This window comes from Thalia democratica, chromosome 5, assembly GCF_965202585.1.
Source record: "Thalia democratica chromosome 5, ktThaDemo2.hap1.1, whole genome shotgun sequence".
Lineage (NCBI taxonomy): Eukaryota > Metazoa > Chordata > Thaliacea > Salpida > Salpidae > Thalia > Thalia democratica.
In genome coordinates this window covers 43,544,370-43,566,763 of record NC_139169.1, presented here as the reverse complement: position 1 = coordinate 43,566,763, position 22,394 = coordinate 43,544,370, and the positions used below count along the sequence as shown (strand labels likewise).

The window sequence follows — 22,394 nt, the reverse complement described above, 5'->3', positions numbered from 1 at the left end:
AAATTCAAAATAAATTATATAAAATAACAAAAAATATATTTTCGAAAAAACTATGTAGCTATTGAGTAAAACTTTTTTTTAATTTACAATAAGTTTTCTAAAGAACTAAAACTACAAAAAAATTGTAGTACAATTTTTTTCGATTTATTTACTTGTAAGGACTTAGTTTCTTGGTTTGTTTTTTTATTTTAACAAAAACTTTTGCTTTTATCTAATACTAAGTATAACTTGCCGAAACACAAACAAATTTACCGTTTTAACCGCAATAAGCGTTAGTGTTTCGTCATTACCAATTAAAATTTTAATAGAATGCAAATTAATTGTTCCTTGTTAATAACAAATTTTTCTCGTTCAGAATTTTTTAAAAATAAGTTCCATGTTTTATTTAGTGTTTATTTTCTATCTGTAGTAATAATTTAAATTCAGACGCTTTTACGATAATTCAAATTTGTTAAAATTTATTAACTTTACAAGACTAAACGCATTTTTTGACTAATAAAGTTTTTTTTTGTTAATTTTAAAAGTTGAAATATCTTTTTTTTTTTTTAATTTGACATCTCTTTAATTTAAAAGCATTCAGATTTTAGAAGTAACTAGTAATCAGGTTTCATATGAACTAAAAAATATAAAAACATTATTCCACTGATATGTTCGGTAATTTTATGTTAATTTTACGCTTTTAAAAAGTATGGTTTAAATTAATACAGTTTAATTTGATTAAGTTCAATATGACCCAGTTTTTTAAAATGGTCGAATTTAGTTTGATAAAGTTTTAAAGTTGCAAAGTTTAGTTTTAAAATTACAAGACGTTTAAAAATATAAACAGCTTTTAGTTTACTTACACTTGTTGTTTTAGACTTTATCAAGAAGCTGAGTTTTTGAATAGTGATCTACAGGGTATAGGATACGGTTTTTTTGCTAAGATTCGGAACCTGCGGGATCTTTCAAAGTTAAATGAATCAATAAAATAGAAACTTTTTACCTAACTTCGCTTAGTTGTTATCCAGATAGGGTTCGGCATACTTCAACCCGCATTTGCGTGAAATTAAAAACTACCGTCTGTGGTGTGCTTTTTAGCTAAAAATATACTTTTTATAACAATTCAATACATTGTGGTAAAACATAACGAGTAGTTTTATTTTAATGTGAAGTAGTTACTAATGCTTTATTAGTGAATATTTTTGGTATGAAATAATACTATTTTATTGTTTGCTACAAAACTTTAAATAACTGCAGCTCGCTAGCAACACTTTTTAGGAAAATTGCCCTGCTTAGAACAAAAGGCAGCTGATCAGTAATGCCAAAATGCTATTGTTGCGATGCCATGTGAACACTAAATAAACACTTGTTATTTTAAACAAAAAAACATAACTAGACTATTTAACTTGTGAATTAAGTGATTTATCAAGAATGCTGCTGACCCCTGATCTAAATTATAATCATAGGTTAAAGATAGGCAACATAAAATTCGCAGGCCACTTAACAGAAAACTGTGGCACGCCAGTCATTTTATTTTATGAAAAAATAATTGAGAAAAACAAGATAAGGATAGCTTGATAATATAGTTTTCCAATACTATTTTGGCAGCAAATATTTTTTTATTAATAAGTCTGCGAAATGTTTTTTCTTAAAATCTGGCCTGTCGCACTGACTTCAAAATTTTTATAATCTTATTAAAGTTATACACAAAATTGAAATGTTTTAATGTTAATCTAGTATACTGGGTCCAGCTGAATCCTATTTTGCTGACACAACAAATCATAAAATCGATAAAACTAAAAATTAAGTCAGATGAAATTATGTTGTTTTACGGTACTTTAAAACTTTATAACGTTAAGCATACTAGAAAGCATGACGAGCGTTAACTTGCTCGATTAGAACTTTTTGCAATTTTTAAAAAATGTCCAAACTTTAGAACCAATTGTTTTCCTTATTATTAAAGCTAACTAAGATTTTATTTTATTCTAGACAACGCTCCTTTGTAGTTAAAAAAATACATTGGATTAGGGTTTGAATTTTTGAGTGGGGCTCCTTAGAAAAAAGTGTATTTTATTTAGAATTTTTACTTGAACGGATGTTTTAGCCAGAAATATAGTTTTTCGTTTTCATTTTATTTTAATATTCTTACTTTGCTGTGTTCTCAAGGGTTGTTGTTTTGTTTTTCCTATTTCCTAATACTTTAATAATATATACAAATGTCCGATTGTAAATTTCAAAAACCTTCAATTTTCTAACGGTCACTGTAGCAAATAAAAACTTTTTTTTTTTAACTTATCTTAATACACTTAATTATTGCTATTATTAATGGTTTACGTTTTTTTTTATATAAACTGTTTTTATGTAAGACATGACCCATGGACGTTTTACTAAAATTATTATTAATTGAACATGGAATCCCTCATAAAAGAAATATGTTAGAGTAAAAATTTCAAATAAAGTACATTTTTTTAAGGGCCCCACTCAAAAATTTAAACCCAAATCCAATGGATTTTTTTTAACTAAAGACAAAGGAGCGTTCTCTAGAACAGAAAAAAATCTTAGTTATCTTTAAAGATCATGAAAATAATTGGACCTAAAGTTTAGACATTTTTTAAAATTGGAAAAAATACTAATCGAGCTAAGTTAACGCTCGTGAAAACAGGTACCGATTAGTTTTTATTGAAACTTATCTTGTAAACACTGGTCCAGGCAATGGCTAGCAAAGTTTGATTTTTTAAAATCTAGAACTTACTAATGCTATAGTTTTTTACAACTAGGTTGTCCTATGTCTGATCTTGAGTTGAGTACAAATTACATAAATTTTATACCCACCATATTTGAGAAAACTTTAAACTTAACTGTCTTGCAGTGAAAGTAAATTTATATTGTAGCTAAATGACATATATGTCTACTTAAAAACAGCACTTTTGAAGTATTAATATTTAATAAAATTACTTTATTAAAAATTTGAAAGTAAAAAGTTGTAAAATTTGAATTACTCAAGCATACAAAGTACTTACGTTTTTAAGTTACATAAAAAAGTGTCTATATCTCTTTCTGAATATAAAAGTATAAATATTAAAATATAATATACTTATAACTTATCAATTTAGGATTTTCTAAACCGGTTTGTAAAATTCCTACAGCATTTTATTGTTAGTACCATAAAATAGCATCAGGTTGTTGCACTTATAATTAATCAACGGTTGATGATGAACTATTGTGGGTCATTTTATATAACCCCATACCCTTTAAAATAAACTTGGTATTAAAACTACCGATTTCATCTAACTAAGGTGCTCTAAATTTTTCTGCCCTTGGTTTAACTATAGTAATAGTATATTTCCAACTTTAATTAAACTTTTATGCATTTCTTCATTCTTTGTAGTAAAACAACTCTTTAAATAAATTAATGCCAGCAAGAAACAAAATCGCAAACAAAATACATAACTCATGGATAAGAAACTCAAAAGCTTTTGCAATTTTTGTTATTACCTCTATATTATAACCTGCATCTTGTAGTAATTATAACAAATAAGATTCAACATTTTATAGTTAAGTTTTATTAAATAAACTTAAACCTAAAAAACATGTTTAACATTAAAAGTTGGAAAAAATAACATAAATCTGTTTATACAGTAATTGAAAGTATCAGAAAATTTAAGAAAATAATAGAGTAATAAAATAAAGAAGCTACAGTTTTCAAAGATATTCACAAAGTTTTAATAGTTTTTAAACAAATTTATAAAAACAAAAATCCAAAAATAAGTATCAACAATATTTTTTTTTAGATTTTTTGAGATAAAATACAAATAAAGTTTTACTATTCAAAATATAAATTTGAGCGTTTGTTAACAAAAGATCCTAGCGAAACAAGTTCACTGGAATACATAATAATAACAAATTATACAGTATCCTTCTTTTATTACACTGACATATGTTCCTTTGTGTTAAACGAGTTAACACACTTAAATGGAACTCTGTAAAAAAATAAATACTCTAAGGAAAGAATAGAAGCTATAGTAGGTATACACATGTGTCCATTAAAAATAAAAATAGTTGCTTTAGATTTTTATAGGTAATCTATTATTAATCATTAAGCTATAAAAATGTATAGTAATTATTTTTAATTTTAATAGACACATGCATTTACCTACTTTAGCTTCTATTCTTTCCTTACAGTATTTTTTTTTTACAGAGCTCCGTTGAAGTGTGTTAACTCGTTTAACACACAGAAGCATATGTCAGTATAATAAACGAAGGATACTGTATAGTTTTTAGCAAAAAAAAAATTAGTTATTTTAATCTACTTAAATGTTTTATATAAGGAGTAAATGTTACTTAAGTAATAGATACAGGAATGCAACTCATTCATGCAAAAAAAAAACATAAACTAGTCTGAGTGACTATATGCTAGCCTAAGTCAGCCGGAGTTCAATAAAAATTTAACAAAATAAAAACGTCTACAGAAATGGTGTGTCTAGGTTTTTAAACAATGGTAGAACATATTTTACTTGTTCAATATTAAAGTTCTTATAGAGCTTACAATAAAAGACTTTAAAAAAGAAGTAACTGTCTACTAATATGTTTTTGCATTTGTTTACTATACTGCAAGTAAACAAAAGTATGCTTTAAAAATAATAATTTAAACTGTTACTAATGTTTTTTTATTGACTTTTTTTCTGTTTTTTTTTTAGAAGTTTAGTTGTAGTTAAAGTATTTTTATATTATTAAACTTCAAATAAACAATATCAAATAAACATAACCCATACAACATTTTGTTTTCAATTTTTATAAGTTAATTTTTCGTAACAACTTTAGATCATTTTTTAATATTAGTGCTTTTATATAAAACAACTTTATAAAAAGTAGCCGTATCAACAAAGTTATTGTATAAACACTTTTGTGTTGTAAACTGCTTGTTTTAAAGAATTGAATGCTTTCACAAGTTAAATAGTTTTAACCAATGAAAATTAGCCCAAAGAAACCTTTGAAAATATTATAGTTAAAGATGAACAGAGTCTGTTTTTGAATTCTATCTATTTAGAAAAAAAAATCATAAATATACTTTTTCTGTAGGTAATTAAACGATGTTTAACGTTAGTATTTAACATTGAACACTTTCGGAAATTAATTGTAGAGGCAAATTTCATATCAAATCATAAACTAAACACACCTCTTAATAAACAGTCAAATTTTGTTAAAAAGTACCAAATCTAACACTTTTTTTGTTTCAAATAATTTTTTAAGTAAACATGTAAAAGTCGTTGCGCTAGTAAGCAACAACAGTTTATTTAATAACAGAAATTAAGAATCAAGAAATATAAAATTGAGCTTGTCAAAAAGGATTGCAGGTAACATAGAATAGATCTTCAGGTGTCTAGCCTAGACCATCTGCAAAAAGTATAAGAATTAAAACCTCTAGACTTGAAGATAATTATTTTTATCGGCTCTGCTTTGAAAACAAACCTACTTGCAAATCGCAAGTACAATAAAATTGGAAAATGGAAACTATGGTACACTGTAACAAGCTGAAGCATTTATAAACGTTAGATTTAGAGAAATTCAAATCAATGACTATAAGCACAAGCAGTTCAAATCTTTAATAATATCTAAAAATACTACATAAAAAAGTCATTTTATTAAAAGAAATCTTTTTTTTTAATATAACTTAACTCTACATATGTGACAGTTTTAAAGAGTATGAAGCCTACATAAAATATTTAAACTAATTTAAAACTTTGAGTTAGTATTTGAGTAGATATTTTCACTTCAAAAACCATAAAGTTTTAAACAGTTTTTTTAGTCAGATTTTATGTTTCTCTTTTAAAAACACATTTTTTATAAAATTTAAATTTCTAAAATACTTTATTTTTTTTTAGTTTCTTGTCCTACTGATATTTTTGTAATAGTTGTTTTAAAAATTTGACAATTTTTATCAACTTGATATACTTTACTACTTCAGTTACTTTTAACATAGAAATAAAATGTAGAACTAAACTATTTTTTTTAGAAAAAAGTACAACTTGATTTTTTTTGAATACATAATTATGGACTAAAAACTACTTTGCTCATACCATTTTTATACTATTAATGTCGGAAATTTTTCAAATAAGAACAAAACATATTACTGTCCTGTACAAGACGTTAAAAGGTACCCAAGTGGTGTGCGACTCGATAACCGAAAGGTTTTTTTGTGCACCAGATCTTAGGACTAGATATTTACTGTTTTCTACTGTGCACATTTTCAGAAATACTTCTTTTATCCAGTGTTATAAGTATCAAGTATAAAACTATCGTACTTTTCCTAAAAGCAATACAAAACATGTAAAGCTTAAAAGTGTCTATTAACTCTTGCCAGTTACTTAAAAAAGGCTAATGAAAAGTCGCGTTTACTAAAATCCTTAAATTAAAAAGTATAAGATGTAACGTTATAAGGCGTTAAATCCTAGAGATCCTGATAAGCTAAGCTTATCGGAATGTATATCACAGATGTTCTTGTGCTAAAACTTTATTTCAACTAACGGCGTTTCACTGCTCTCAAATAAATTTAAGAACAGATCTACGGAGTCTCAAAAAGCTCTAAGAATAGAGCTTTTTGAGACTCCGTAGATCTGTTCTTAAATTTATTTGAGAGCAGTGAAACGCCGTTAGTTGAAATAAAGTTTTAGCACAAGAACATCTGTGATAAATTAAAAAGTATATTTTTTTTAAAGAAAAAGTTTGCATCAAAATAGAACGAAAATCACAAAAATAATACGTGACGTAATGAATACTTTTCATATCACTAAGACGCTAATTACCAAGCGCCTTTCATTTGAACTAAATTTACCAAAATCAACTAAATTGCCCAGTCGATTTAAAAGTGAATATCAAAAATGGTTAAATTTATTAGTTCTTTGCTTTCCGGCTGCTTTAACAAGCAAAGATCGTATGTTAAACAGCCAAAAATAGTTGAGACTTTTAAAGAAAAAGTTGTTCCATTGACTTTAACACCGACAGATACATGGAAACAACAAAATCTCAGTGAATTTTTGATGCTTTTGGCTGTTACTGATGAAACTACAAAACATGATTTGAATGACGCGTTTTTGGAATCTCTTGAGTATACTGTAGAAAACTTGGACGAAAGACCCTCAAAGACAATTTACGAAGCTCCAGCAAGGAAGAGTGTTTCATTTAACCTAAATGAAAACATAAAGTATGAAGAAGATAATGAGTTGAAGGAGGAGCTAGTAAACTACAGAAAAAGTGTTGGGATGAACTTATATTATTATTTCAGAAGGATGGAGAGAGACGAAAGACGTGAGAGGATAAGAAGACTGAAGAGAGCTTTATCTTACCCATGGAGAGCTATGGCAAATCTTTGCAGGAGTAGAAGACGTAGAACTGTGTTGGAGGATAACATATGAAACGTGAAAGGTAACACTCCAGCTATTGCTCGACTTAAAGTTTGTTTGAGTTTGTTACTGAAGTTCAGTGTTATTAAACTACAAATATTCATTAGCAAAGACGTATTTTTGAAATTCACAAAGTTATCTATTGTTTAAAATTTAACTAATAATGTTAAAGTAAAAAACTAATGAAAAATTTTAAGCATTACTTCTAATTATTTTTTTGTAATTTGTTTACTTTAACAGTGCAGAATGATATGCCTACGCGGGAAGCGACTGCACTTTAAAATCAAATGCTAATGCTCCTTTTTAAGTACCTCTTAGGTGGTGTGGAAAACTTAAAATTTTTGAATGTTGTTTTTAAATTTTGTTGTACTGGCTTCGCCAGCTTATATTTTTTTTAACAATTTTTATTCATTATATTTTTAATAAAGACGCGTCATGTGTTTAATTAAATTTGTTTACAGTTGGAGTGGGCAACATACGGCCCGCGGGTCTGATCCGGCATGTGAAGTGAAAATGACCGGCCCGCCAATGTTTACAGAACTTAAGTGGAATCTGGCCCTCAGAAGGTAAAACTGCGACAAACAAGCATTTAAATATGACGTGCTAAACCAAATCTGAAACTTACACTATATTTCTGGAATATGAAATGAAAAGCAAAACAGTATCTAAAGTACAACTTAAGAAAAGTTTGAAACTTATTTTAAATTTAATAAAAAAAAAGTCATACATATTTTTGAGTTTGTCGAATTTAATTGGATAATCAAAGATTTTTGTAAATTTAATCAAATTATTGCTATTGGCCTGCTAAAGACTAAATTTTTCATCATCTTGCCCGATCAAAAACGTTTCCCATCCCTATTCTAGATCTAAATAACAAAATTTAATAAACTTGACTCAAACCCGAAAAGTTTCTAATAATAAAAATACGATTTTGTTTAAAGGATTGCAATTTTTAAAAATTATGATTCAAATTTGCATACAAAAAAATATTTTTAGAACTTCAGAACTACAAATCTACTTAGGACTATTAATTACAACGAGTAAAGAAAAAATGTATAATTATCTAAATGTAAAACTTCAGTAGTGTTTATAGTCTTTTTTTTAAATAACTAAAAAGGCAGTTATTAAAACACATCAACGTGTAAGAAAACGCATTTAAGTTCTAAGTTTAAAGTAAGATAGATTGTTTTTTAATATATTTTTGAGTGGTTTTAGATATACACCAGTCTGACTTTTATCGTACATATTTCAACAAAGTAAAATTTTTAAGTTTTTTAAAATGATTTTTATTTTTAGCTCATTTACTTATGTAAAACAGTGTTTATAATTGAAACAAATACTGAATCTTTAGTAATAAACTTAATATTTATTTCTTTATTAGATGCGTAACATTTAAAATATAAAAGTATTTGTGTTTTCTCAAAAACATTACTTTTATATGCGTTCTAATGTTTCGGCTTAAATTTTGATAATTTTTCTGTTTCAGTTTTTTTTATTCAATATAGCGTATGTTATGTTTTTCCTTACCTTACACTAATGCTTTTTTTATACTGTTTATATTTTCTTTTACAAGGCATGTTACATGTTTAAATTCAGTTTTTAAGCAAGTGAACCTAAAAGGTTTTTTTAACAGCTTACATAAGAGTATACAAATACCTATAAAAATTAATACTAAATTTTAAATAAGGAGTTTATATTTTTTGAGAAATCTATAACTTAAACAAATTATAAGGTATTTCAAAATTGTTTATTTACAAAAATATTATACCAAAAAAAATGTTTTTAAACTACGTTTGAGAATTATTATTTTGATGATAATATTTTCTTTAAATTTTTAGACTGTGCGAATAATATTTTAAGTGACTAGGATTTTTACCTTTATATTCCATGTATAACTTAACTTAATATAATGTGTTTAGTATTAGGACAGGTATTTTAAATCTAAATAGCTAGAAATGAATAATACAAATCATGTTGTTTTTTTGCGCTTAAGTTATTGTATAATTTAAAGCAAATTTCAATAAGATATTATTTGTTAAGGCTAGAAAATTTTGAAGTTTAAAAAACTTCTACCGTATAAGGCTTAAAATATCTAACTGCAAGAATTTCAACGTAACTTGAAATATAATTTCTAAACTGAGACAAATTCAAAAAGTTGTAACCTACTCTTAAGTATTTTAAAATAACATACAATTTTTTTTATATAAGATTTAAAATACTGAATTATAAGTTTTTTTTCAATCATAATAGCTAATAAAACAACATAAAAAATATCTAACTTGAATGAAAGTTATAATAAAATAATATTTTATAATATGTTTTTTAATTTAATACGAAATATATACGTGAACTATGTGAATCAATAAAAAAATTAATTTATTAACTTTATTATTACTCTTCATTTTAAATAAATACTGCGTAGGCAATATCAATTCAAATTTTTGTTTTTCATTAAAACTGTCACATGATAAAAAGTTAGTTTATATGCTGACTGTTTTAAAGTTTACCTCCACAGTTCTTTCTTTTAGTGATATATTTAAAAATATATATTTAGAACTTTGTTTAATTTTATTAAGTTTTCGTTATTTGAGTATATAGTTTTTATGAAATTAAACGTTTAGACATAATACTTTATCAAAATATTATTGGGACAGTTTTTGTAAAATGGTCAAAGTTAGCTTTTTTTTAAACTGAATATTGAACATGTATCTTTTTTTTTCTACAATAAATCCCTTAATATGATATAACTTTGTTGTGTTAGAATTTTCTAGAAACTTTGTTGTAATAATTAGACTGATTAAAATACTGAAACATGTCATTCTCTTTATTTTAAAATATAACTGAAAATACCTATTACAATAGTCGTAAATAGCTTTAGTCTAATATGTTCAATGTTAAAATATAAATCGTTATAAGATTTTTTAAAGCTTTGTTTAAAGATGTCAAGTAGATATGATTATGACAGCTCTGATATTGACTCGATCATTTCTGAAGTCGAGTCAATGCTTGGGAGCTCGTCCAGTGATGAAATAGAAGACTTTGTAGAAGATATGATAGTTTCGTCTTCAGTTGAAAGAGCTGTTGCTAACAGCGTAATATTACGAGATGAAGTAGACTTATTGACTGTTGACTTGACTTCAATTGGTAAGACTTTTTGTTTATGAAAAAAATAAATTTAAATTTTTTGTAATATTATTTGCTTTTATTTTTTTCATAACCTTAGTACAGCTTAAGTTTCACAATCTTGTAGTTAATACCATGTACTAAACCTGCTAAAAATGTTATTTTAACCAAAACTATATTAAAGCAGTAAAAGATGACTCTTCATCATCAGATGATGATGATTGGAAACTTGTTATAAACCCATGTAATGTTGAAGAAGACGCCTATTTCTTCAAGAACATGATGAAAAGTTTAAACTAAACTTCTAAAATGTGTTATTTTAAGTAGTATACTGTGCTTAATTATCTGATTTTGGAAATTTAAAATAAACTAATTTTATTAATTAAGGAATAACTATTATAATCAACAACGTTAGTTTGTGCATTTCGTAATAACAAAGCTAATAACTGTATAAGTAATATATTTTCAACTTTAAGTATGAGTAAATACAAAGCTGTCTCTTATTATTGTTTAAAAATTATTAGTTTTGATCACTTTTAGGTGGAAAAGTTGAAAACTTAATTGGTATTTCAGTTTCAAGAAGTCATTTGCAGCGTATCAATATAAAAAATTGTTATGAAGATATTTTTAGCAGGGTGAAATATTTCTATAACTTCGTGATACTACATAATTAAGAAGTATCGTATTATTTCATTTAGTTTTAATGTAACTAAATATAATAGTTTTGCTACTTTTTTACCATCAAAATGTTCTAAAACTTACAGTCAATAGCTTAAATAAAAGATATACTTTAAAAAAGTGTTTTAGAATTAAGTACATTAATTATTTTGATATCCTAAAAACCTTTTTAAAAACGTTCAAAAGCAATTCTATTTTTATTTAAATTGTCTGTAAATAGGACTTTATAAAAGATCTAAGTAAGGAAGTTAGAAGAGACTCGAAATTTTTATGGATGGGACTTTTTTTGGAGCCACTAGAGTTTGATGCTATTATTCTTGATGAGTTCCTTAAAACAAATAATGGCAACATAGAAGTAATTTAATATAATTTTAAATAATTACGAACAAAAGTTTAATTCTATAAAGAAGTGATAAAAAATATTAATAACTTATCTAGAACAAATGAAGATCTTAATGATGTTTACATTTAATTTTTTTTAAGTTAGTAAGTTTTTTTTAATGACGTCAAGTAGTTCAATTAATAAAACTTTATGAATAACAATACTATAATGTATTTAACCTATAATTAGGTCATTTTATGAGTATTATTGAAATTAAGAAAAATTTTCTTAGCAAAAATATTAATTTTATAATTGATAATTAAATTTTGCTACATTCAAATTTTTAATCATAAAAAAAGTGTTTTGTAACAGGAAACTACACTAATTTCTACTTTAGTTTCATTGAACAATAGAGAAATTGATGAACTGAAGTATGTATACAAAAAACTGTTTGGTGAAAAATTAAAAGATGTCATTAGAGGTGCTTCTAACAAGTGTACTAGAACATTTGTTAATGAGATGTTAAAGGTTCTCTTACCAGTTGATATCAAACATACTGTATCGTTTAGACGTTTTCATATATCTAACTGATAAAACAGTAATGCAGAGTTTCAATTTGGTAAATTCAATAAGTTTAAACTTTACTATAACTTTTTTTTTAATTTTATCTGAAGCTCTTAAGTTCTTTTTTAATTGAGCAGAGTTATACTACCTTATTTTAAAGTGATTGAACATATCAATTTAATTTTAAAAATTATAAATTGAATTAAATATTCAATCACAATATGTATACTTAAAAATTTTTCAGTGTGATCGAGAAGAAAATAGGTTTGATATGAATCAAGCAAGAAATGATGCAGAAAATCTTGTAAAAGCTGACAATTTAATAAACTATGACTTTCTCATAAAAATTTGTGTTAAAAGAAGTTACAAGAGCTTGAAAATCACCTTTAATCACTTTAAGATCGTTTGTTGAGAACACTTAACTTTTTACGTAGTAGAGTAGATTTATCTCAACACCTACTTAATAGTTTTTGTCAAAATATCCATTTGAAGTTCAAAAAAATACCTTGGTTTCTTGTTTATTCAAAGCTTTATCAATAGACTCAATGCTTCTTAATCTATAAACATTTAATACATATTAAGTGAAGTTTTAATTTTCATAAACGGTTAAATTTAGTATGACCTTTTTTAGTTTTTTTTTCAAACTATTGGACTTTAATGTAAACAGTTTTAAATGACTGTGTTTTAATTGTTTAATTCAAAAATAGTTTTAATGTTATGTTTTTAAGTTGAAAAGAAAGTCATTCAAATTAAAAATAACTTTTTTACATTCTTACATGTTTTTAGTTTGAGAAAATATTTCTATTAGAAGTTGAAGAAAAATAGATTAAAGAAAATAATTCTGAAACTTTTAGATGCACAATGAAGATGTACGTGAGTCCATCAAAAGGACAGTTTACGATGACACCCAAACGATAATAATGTTCTGCAACTTCATAATTGACAAACAAACTGTATTTTTAAACAATCTTTTCAAAAATGGAAACAGCGAACAAAGAGCAATTTTAACTGTTAGAAACTGCGAGGTGAGAACAATGATCATTAGTTTTATATACTTCAAGAATTTTCAACAACTTTTCATATAATGATTTATGTATTTAAAACACTATGCAAATAACCACATTCTTTTATATGCTTTTTTCTTGTGTTATCAAAAATTTTATACATTGTAATTTTAATCCATGTTTTATTTTATGTTCTTTTTTTTACCTTAGTTTTTTTTACAGAGAAACTTGCATAAGTTTCAAAAGTACTACAAGTTCATCAACGGAAAAACATTGGTTGATGAGATACTCGAAGATATTTCACTCAGTACAGACTTCAGATGCCTTGTGAGAGGTGTCTGCAAACTTTATCACTAGAAACCTCTTTTGAAATTCATTACATAAATAAAAGGCTTGAACTCAACTTGAATAAAAAAAATATTGTAGTTTTACGATAATTGTTAGGTGGTTAATAATTTTTACGTTTTTGTGAGTTTCTTTTTTATTGATATTCAACGACAGTTTCAATTTTTATACTTTTGTATACGAAATGCTGAAAGTTTAAAATCTAATAAAAATATTGTTTTTAAAATTGTTATTTAAAAGTGATTAAATGGCACGCTTACTTACATAAATTGATACAACTTAAAACATCAGTAAACTATTTTTATACAGGTAAAAACCAAATAGATAAAAAAATGAATTGTGTTAAAGTTATTTTTTATTGCAACAACAGTTTAATCAATTATTTTTCTGTTAAAAAAAATTAACTTGAAGTAATTGATAAATGTCACGATGTAACAAAGACTAAATAAAAATAATTTTGTTGAGAAATATAAACTAAAAATATAATAGGCAACTTAAACAACTATCACTTTGTCAAAACATTAGATTGCACTAAAGATAAGTAAACACACATCATAACATTTAAAATTTTGACAGTATGTCTTGAAAGCTAAAGTTTTATAACAAACCTACTTTTTATAAGTTATCTGATAACATTGTTGTCATAAAATTCTTTCAAATACTAAAAATCAAAATTTGCAACAATAAAATTGATTAGAGCTCAAGAGAATATTCTAGACAAGTTGGCAGATCTGTAATCAGTTCGTAGCTTCACAAAATTGTGAATTTCACTTCTTTTCAAGTTGGCGTAACTGTCTCTTAAACAAACCTGTTTAAAAATTAATTACAATTTAATATTTTTACTTTGTATATAAGTACACTTGAAGAGGAATTGTAAAAAAACACAACGGAAACTTCTTATTTAAATAAATGATGTTTATTTATTCCTAGTCATAACTTTATTTTTTGATTCAAAATAGAAAATTTAAAAAAATTACTGAAATTTAAAAAAAATCTAAAGCAAGGTTTCCACACCTTTTCTTTTCAAAAGGCCCCCTTCAATGAAATTAAAAAAGCTATCGCCCCCTCCAACAGGGTTACTAAAAAAATACCATTAAAAGCACCTAAAACTTTTTTTTTTGCTCTTCATCATCAACTCAAGAATATCTAGTGTAAGTTTCAAATTATGACTCATGCACCACCCTCCCCCCCCCCCCCCCCCCCCTTTGGTCCCTTTGCTGCTCATCGCCCCGTAAAATTATATAACTTGACTAACTTTGGGAAACCCTGATCTAAAGTATTCATATATGAACTTTAAACCAACAGGATTGCCAAACGTTTTTGAATTTTTTTTCCAGGTTTTCTAAAAAAAAATTTGTGATATATCTGTTGTACCTAATAAAAATTTCTTCGATTTAAATTTAAATTTGTTTTTAATTCCAGGTTTTCTCAGGACTTTAAATTATTTTTGTTGAAAGTTTCAGGCTTTTTAATTTCTGAAATTCCAGGGTTTTCAAGGTTTTTTGGCAACACCGAACTAATTACTTTTCGACTTAAGAGATGTACGAATGAATATTCCACTATTTTACTAAACAAACTAAAAACAAAAAACTAGAAATAAACCTCATGTAGATTACTAGGTCCAACTACAAGCAAATTGCAGAGTGAGTGCAAACTTTCAAACAGACTTTTAACTGACTCAACTTCTAATGTGGATGCACACTGACTGTAAAGTGTAGATTGAATATTTTATTTACTGTTGTTTTATTTAATTTTATAACACCAGTGCGCACTTAAAAGCATTAAGTTTGTTAAGAACAATTGTAATTTTAAAAATTACTGAAGGCTATTTTTAAACTCATTTCTTATTACACATAAACAATTTATTCATCAATTAAAAAACTAAAACTATATACAACTCAAAGTTAGAATTATAAAATTGTAATTTAATGATTGAAGTATAAACTTTAAACTCATATCTATGAAAAAGACAAACTTGTATCTTTTAACATCGCAAATAACCATCATAGAACCAGTAGTTGAATATGAAAACTGCTGAAGGTGCTCTTTTACTAACCTAAACAATTTTTCATTAATACAAAGTATAGAGTGGCAGTAATTACTTCAGTATAGCTTTTAACATAAAACACCATAAGTATTGCAAATAAGATTTTGGTTTATTTGTTGTTAGAACTTCAGTTCTTAAATTAACTACTCTTTACTTAATTTTATAGTGGCATTTTGTATCATTTTGTTATAAATGGCCATAGTAAACCAGTTGCAGAATATGCAAAATACCAAAACAATACTTTAAAATTATTCAGAGTAAAACTGTTAAACTTAAAATATTAGTACAAACCTATGAAATCTAATTCCAAATTCTTTTAACACACATTCAACGTTGTTTCCATCAAGAGATTCCCTGAATTTTTTTGTGACTGTTTCAACATAACCACACATCTAAAAACAATTACAATTTTTTACTAACGAAATATTAAATAGTCTAAAATTAGCTATTAACATTTATATGGTATATCTAAACAAACGATTTCCTTATAAATAAATAAAAATTAAATGCGTTATTAAACCGTTTTGAATCTGTTAAATAATCTTTAATCAAAAACTAAAAGTTTTTAATAAGTTCAAAGCTAAGTTCGTTATGCTTTTAAACAAGTAAAACCGAAGTTAACAATATAAGAATTCTTACCAGTTATAAGGTTCTTTAATATATGTTATACAAATAGTGAATATTGATTATGTATGCTATGTGATTAAATACTTTTATGTAACACCATTAATATTATTTTTCAAATAAACTAACATTTTCAAGAGCAATAAAAAAAATATTTTATCTGGTTTATATAATTGTTAATCGCGGAAAAATATAGAACATTTTTATATTTTAAATAAATCAGTATTAGTTTGACTTTCATATGAAAATGTTTAGTTTATAAATTGTTAAATTATTCACATTATGTAAATTTCTAATTAGATTCCGTAAGTTTAGTTTCGTGTATAACTAGCTCGCTGTAAAAATTTCTAAAATATAAAATCAGAACTAAACTTAATTAAATCGAACACTTCAAAACTATAAAAAACTATATAAATTTAGAGAAGTTAACTTTTTTACTCAGTTTTAATATTTCAAATATCAAAACAAGTTATTTATCTAAATCTTTTAATTAAAGTTAATAATTTAACATTATTCAAGTTCAACGTTACTAATAACAGGGTTGCCACTCGTTTTTTCTAATTTTTTTCCAGGTTTTCCAAATTTCTTCTAGATATTTAAAAATACACATTTTTGGGTCTATTTTTAGTTTTAGGTTAATTTTTATTTAAGAAACTGTGTTAAAAAGTATAAAAATATTGAAAAGATACGGTAAAGTTACTTTTAACGTGTTTTTTTAATAAATAGAAAATTTTGATGATGACAAAAATCCTTAATTATATGATATATTTTTTGTGTCAAATCAAAGTTTTACAACTGAAAATGTTAAAATTATTAAAAATTCCAGGTTTTTCCGGTTTTTTTTTCAAAATTTCTCAAATTCCAGGTTTTTCCAGGTTATTTTAGCCTAAATCGTCAAATTCCAGGTTTTTCCAGGCTTCAAGGTAAAGTGGCAAACTTGTAATAACTATATTATTCAAAAAATTATTTCTACATTTCTTGTTTAGTTACTAATAAACAATGAACTTTACAGCAAGATCAACAACAACAGCATCCGAAACAATCCTACGACCGGTTTTGTCCTAATTAGGACTCATCAGGCAAGAATAGTCGCGAGAAACCGCTATTGTGATCTTAAACAAGCGGGGTGAAGTACACAGCACTGGAGCGACCGTTTGTGGGTAAAGTTGAAAAAATGACACAGCTAAATCATTCACAGCCCAACATCTCAGACATACTTAAGTTACAAAATTATTTCTTTAGTTACAAAATTCTGAATGAATAATTTCTAAAAAACTTTTTTTTGTTTTTTTTTTTATACTTTTAAAATAACCAAACTACAAATTTCAAGATACTACAAAATCAACAAAATAAATTTTTATTAAATCCTTTTTCATGAAATATTAAGAGCTCTAGCACTAAGTAAATAAAAGTGTGATTTTTAAAAAAACTAACAAAGAAAAAAATGCAGTTATTTTTTTCTTTTACTGCAAACTTAACTAAAACTTTTTATTGTATAAAAGCTAGTGTAAACTCCATAGTTTAACCTTTTTAATAATCTATAGTTAGGTTTTGTAAAAAAAAATTCTTGACCGCTTTTACAGCCTTAAATGCGTTTAACCCAAACATACCTAGAACCGAGACGGACTAACTCTCAGTAATAATTTTAGTTTTAATAATTACTTTTTTGTATAAGTAGGTATTAAACTAGATAATTGCAAATAAATTAAGTAGGTCTGAGATCATTTGCTTATTTAACGAATTTACAAAGTGTCAAACAATACTATAAAATACTAACTTTAAAAATATTTCAAATATCATTCTTAATCTTAGATTACTGTGAATAGAAGTGTTAAGGAAGTATGCTTTTTGATAATCAAGAAAAACTTATAAGTGTTATTCAAAACATTTTTTATATATTTTTTCAATACTTAAAGTTTATTAAAAACTATTTAAGAACTTTGTTATTTAAAACTAATTTATAAAAACATCGGACACATTTTAATTCATTTGAAATTATCTATTTCAACTTCTATGTATACAAAAAATACAAAACTTAAGATCTTAATGAGACTTTAAATCCATTTCTCAGAAGCTTATTTTATGATTAAACGTTTAAACCTAAAACTGTGCATTCCTACACTGTAAAATAATGTTTATACTTTGTAAATAAGTTTTCAACAATTCTTAAACAGGTAGGAAACTTGATGAATTTTATTTTAATTTTAACCTTTTTACAAGCAGTAGTACACTCCAGCGCTGAAATATCATTTGACAGAAAGTCCTGCTTCTTTTGTTCGCTCTTCAGCAGATTCTTCATCCAGCCGATGATGGACGCCATGCACTTGTCAATTCCACTGTCCAACTTCATTTCTATCTGATCACGAATTTTCCTCTTCCGCTGGTTGCAATCGCTGCAATTTATTTTGATTTCTTTTAATAACACAAATAAAAAAATAAACTTTTTATTTTGAAACTGAAATTAGTTATGGTGTAAAATAACACCAATGAAATGGACTAGTGTAAGACAAAAAAAATATGTTAAACGGGTTTGAATATTAATATAAAAGCATTAATAAATGATAACAAACGTTCACTAAGATTTTTCTTAACGCACTAACGTATATACACACTTTATTTACCTAAAATAAAGATTTATAAATAATTCGCAAATCGGTCCAGGACACAAGTCAATTGTTTTTACTAGTGATTTTTTTCCCCTGCATCAGTAAATACAAAAAATAAATTAATGATGGTTTAAAAATCTACCAGTTTATTGCACGTTTTCTTCAAATTAATTTCGGACAACTGTCCTTCATCAGTGAAACTTTGAAAATTCATAAGTTTCACTGATGAAGGACAGTTGTCCGAAATTAATTTGAAGAAAACGTGCAATAAACTGGTAGATTTTTAAACCATCATTAATTTATTTTTTGTATTTACCTAAATTAAATATACAAGCATTGGCTTAATTAAAAACGTTAGTTAAAAAATGCTAGTTAAGCTGTATTTTATTAATTAATTTTATTTCAAGACATGTAATTGTCAAAATAATATAATACTTTTACATTTTTGTAGAACTACAAAAATATTATTGATTAATTTAATATAGTTTATTACTAATTTTGTAATTTGTTAAATGTTAAAAACAAAAATAACGTATTCGATTTAAAAAAAAAACCTAAAAGGTGATATAAAGAGCTACAGTATGATAAATAAATTAAGTTAGACAATAAATAAACGTTTCAAATGATAATTGAAAATAATTAAACCATTTTGATAAAATGCTTTTAAAATATATAAATATTTTTTATTACTATTTAAACTAAACATTGCTCTAGGAAATGATTAAAAACCTGAACTTAGGTGAGCTGTTAATAAGCGGAATCAATGTGTCATTGAACTGCTTTTCGAAAAGATGAAAAATCGTGTTAGCTTGTTCTACGACTTGCAGAAAACAAATATTCGGTTCTGTCTGTAAATTAAAAACTACTTTTATAACTTGAGTTTACTATAAAATGTTGTAGAATGGTGTACAGTACAGGTGTATATCTAATATCTAAAATCTTTATTTTTTCTTAATTAAATTAAATACAAGAAACAACTTATCATGATAACATAATTATAGTTTTTCCTATACTTTATAAAAATTAAGTTTATAGAAATAAATTTCACGGATTAAAAATAAAATAAAAAACAAATAAATAAAATTATGTTCCTAATTTAACTCAAACAAACTAAACATTACTTTAAGACTTAGTTTTTCATTTTAATTAATTAATTTAATTAATCTAAATGAAAAAACAAAACATAAATAAAATTATAATTTCACAATATCTCCACCAAAAACTTTATGGTTTTTTGTTTTGATTTGTAATAATACCTTTTGTTTTAACATTAAGCAAACACATCCTGAAAATATTTTCCTCCATAGGCTTTTTAAGAAAAAATTGATCTGTAAAAATCTATCACATTTGGTGTTTTTACTTTTCGTATAAATTTAACGCTTATTTCTAAAATATGTGTTAAAATTTAAAATCATCAAAAACTGTTTAATCTTGAAGTATAAATAGTCGAATTAAAATAAAAAAAACTAGTAACAATATCATTATTATATATAACTTACTTTATACACTTTGATCAGTATAAAATGTTTGACATTGTTGTCAAAGAAAGCTAACTTACTTTAAAAACATTCAATTAAATTAATCATTTAGACTAAACAATGCCAGCATTAATTCTAAAAGTGATAATAAAAGGTAAAACAGTTTAAAACAAACCAAAATGAAAAAGTAAAAATAACTACAATGATATCCTCGGCGGATTATATTATGATAACAGTACTTCGCTGTTAGACAAACATACAATAGAGCTACAAATAAAAGTATCATTAAATAATAAAAACAACGTATGTAAACTTTAAAACTTAAATAACAAATCTAAAGCTATAACTGATAGTACTAATCGAATTTGAAACATTCGATCCACTTACAAACAGTTTAAAGCCAGATTATAGGAGCACAAAACATTTTTTTTACGTTAATATAAACTAGGTAACTTACAAGGTGGCCATTTTACCTTAAAAAATATGGTGCATACTAGAAATTTTAAGAAAAAAAACTATAAAAACCTTAAAATTAAAACTTTTGAAAGACTATTAAAAAACTAGAGGTTTGAACAATTTTTATTTAAAGGTTAAATTACGAAACTTTGTACATATAAGAAAAATCTATAACTTACAACAAAATATTATTTAAAAAAGATTTTTTTATATAATCAATTTAAAGTAACAGTACAGTATATTTTATGTAACTTAATATATTTATTATTTGTTTTTATCTCACTTTTAATTTTGTATTCAAATTGTAACGAAAATTTATACTTAAAAAAACCTGAAATAAGCTTCTAAAAAATCAGTTGCCACCCTGAACTTAGAAACGCTCTACACAGCTTCTACTAATATAAGAAAAATACTTAACAAAAGTATTAAACTCATTACAAGTGATTCTTGATTTTTAATCTAGTTTTAAAATAAACTTAGAATCACTGAATTGTTTATCTGAAGCTCTTTAAAAAAATTTAAATTGAGCAGAGTTATATTAGTTTATTTTAAAGTGAATGAACTTTTTTTTTTGATAAAAAATATTCTACTAAAAAAAAAATCCTACAAAACCTTTTTTTATATTTATTTAAGATTGAACTGAGTGAATCATTGCTTAAAATTTGTTGAAGAAGATATATTTTTAACGAAATAGTATTTTTTTGCCTTTTTACTTTAGTCCTTCCATAAGGAACCTATTTAGCTTTCCGACTTTGTAACCTCATATCTCAAAAACTAATTTTAACTTTACAAAACGGTAAAAAGCAACTGCTAGCTTATTTAAAGATATTTAAAACAAGATCAACACGTAAAAAAATTGACTTCACTCTCCCCTATGCTCTTAAGATAAAGAAAGTTAGCTTTTTTTACTTGAAAGTACTTCTAAATATGATTATTACAAAAAGCAAGATTAAAAAAAGAACAAATATTTTTTCTTACCAACACAAAGCTTTTAAATCTAATTTTAACATTTTATAAATAAAACTATACTCTACTTTTATAATACTTTAGTAGTTTTTGATAGGTACACAAATGTATCTTTAGTATAACTTTTATTATTTATTTTCTTTTATCGTCTTGATTAAATTTTTAAATTATAGCTCTGCTGTACGATCTGACGAGTTGCTCTAGCAGCGAGGCGTTGTTATCAAAATAAAGTACTGCAACAAACATTCCTGCTATTATGCATCTCTTTGATATGCTTACTGATATCTCTACAATTTCTGCAGTTGAATATAATAAAAAAAATACTTTAGTTAAATAACTTTATAATAAATTTACTTTAGGATCGTGGTTTGGCAGCGTAAGGAGGGCATAGTCAGTGGCATATTCGATGTGCTGTTTACACAGAAACTCCATAATGATGTCGAATATTCTTGTGGCGTTCATCGCAAGCAGCCCTATAGGTGATAACGTCTTGCATCTTCCAAATGCCATTTTTGTTTCCTTTAATTTATCGTTACAATGTAACTTCAATTAATTTAAAAATTACAGCTTATCTTTAAGCACAAGACTAATTCTAGCTTCATAACTTTTTGTTATTTAAAAATAGGAAGGTTATGTGAAAATTTAAATTCTGAAAATTTAAACGTATTTGAAAATATTTTTTGGCCACATTTAAAAAATTTATATACTTGTAAAAAGTAAAAAAAAATCATGTAGGTCTAAATAAAAAGATTACAAAGGTATCAAAAAAGCAAAAAAAAATCTTTTAAAAAACAGAATATTA

The 22,394-nt window shown here is 25.3% G+C and overlaps 2 protein-coding genes across 2 annotated transcripts in view; one reads left to right on the top strand and one right to left on the bottom strand.

Moving 5' to 3' along the window:
* Nucleotides 1–10,311: 10,311 nt before the first annotated feature.
* LOC145837287 (annexin A13-like) lies at nt 10,312–13,693 on the top strand. The gene is made up of 8 exons (XM_082945092.1): nt 10,312–10,523; nt 10,687–10,791; nt 11,043–11,137; nt 11,401–11,535; nt 11,875–12,030; nt 12,311–12,469; nt 12,921–13,091; nt 13,293–13,693. The coding sequence occupies exons 1-8, from the start codon at nt 10,319–10,321 to the stop codon at nt 13,425–13,427; spliced, it is 1,161 nt and encodes a 386-aa protein (XP_082801218.1). The 5' UTR covers nt 10,312–10,318; the 3' UTR covers nt 13,428–13,693.
* LOC145837286 (exocyst complex component 5-like) overlaps nt 13,597–22,394 on the bottom strand; it is a 27,577-nt gene continuing 18,779 nt past the window's right edge. The window contains exons 11-17 of the mRNA XM_082945091.1: nt 21,947–22,111; nt 19,422–19,540; nt 18,296–18,479; nt 15,754–15,854; nt 15,391–15,471; nt 15,018–15,120; nt 13,597–14,223 (exon numbers count right to left, since the gene is read on the bottom strand). Coding sequence (XP_082801217.1) covers nt 14,116–14,223; nt 15,018–15,120; nt 15,391–15,471; nt 15,754–15,854; nt 18,296–18,479; nt 19,422–19,540; nt 21,947–22,111 — 861 coding nt within the window. The 3' untranslated portion in view covers nt 13,597–14,115. The remainder of the gene's footprint in view (nt 14,224–15,017; nt 15,121–15,390; nt 15,472–15,753; nt 15,855–18,295; nt 18,480–19,421; nt 19,541–21,946; nt 22,112–22,394) is intronic.

What these genes read in the sequence shown, in the direction of transcription:
- LOC145837287 (XM_082945092.1), top strand. Translation starts at nt 10,319, where the DNA reads ATGTCAAGTAGATATGATTATGACAGCTCTGATATTGACTCGATCATT. An exon ending in TGTTGACTTGACTTCAATTG is followed by an intron (nt 10,524 to 10,686) that starts GTAAGACTTTTT and finishes ACTATATTAAAG; the next exon opens with CAGTAAAAGATGACTCTTCA. An exon ending in CCTTTAATCACTTTAAGATC is followed by an intron (nt 12,470 to 12,920) that starts GTTTGTTGAGAA and finishes TGAAACTTTTAG; the next exon opens with ATGCACAATGAAGATGTACG.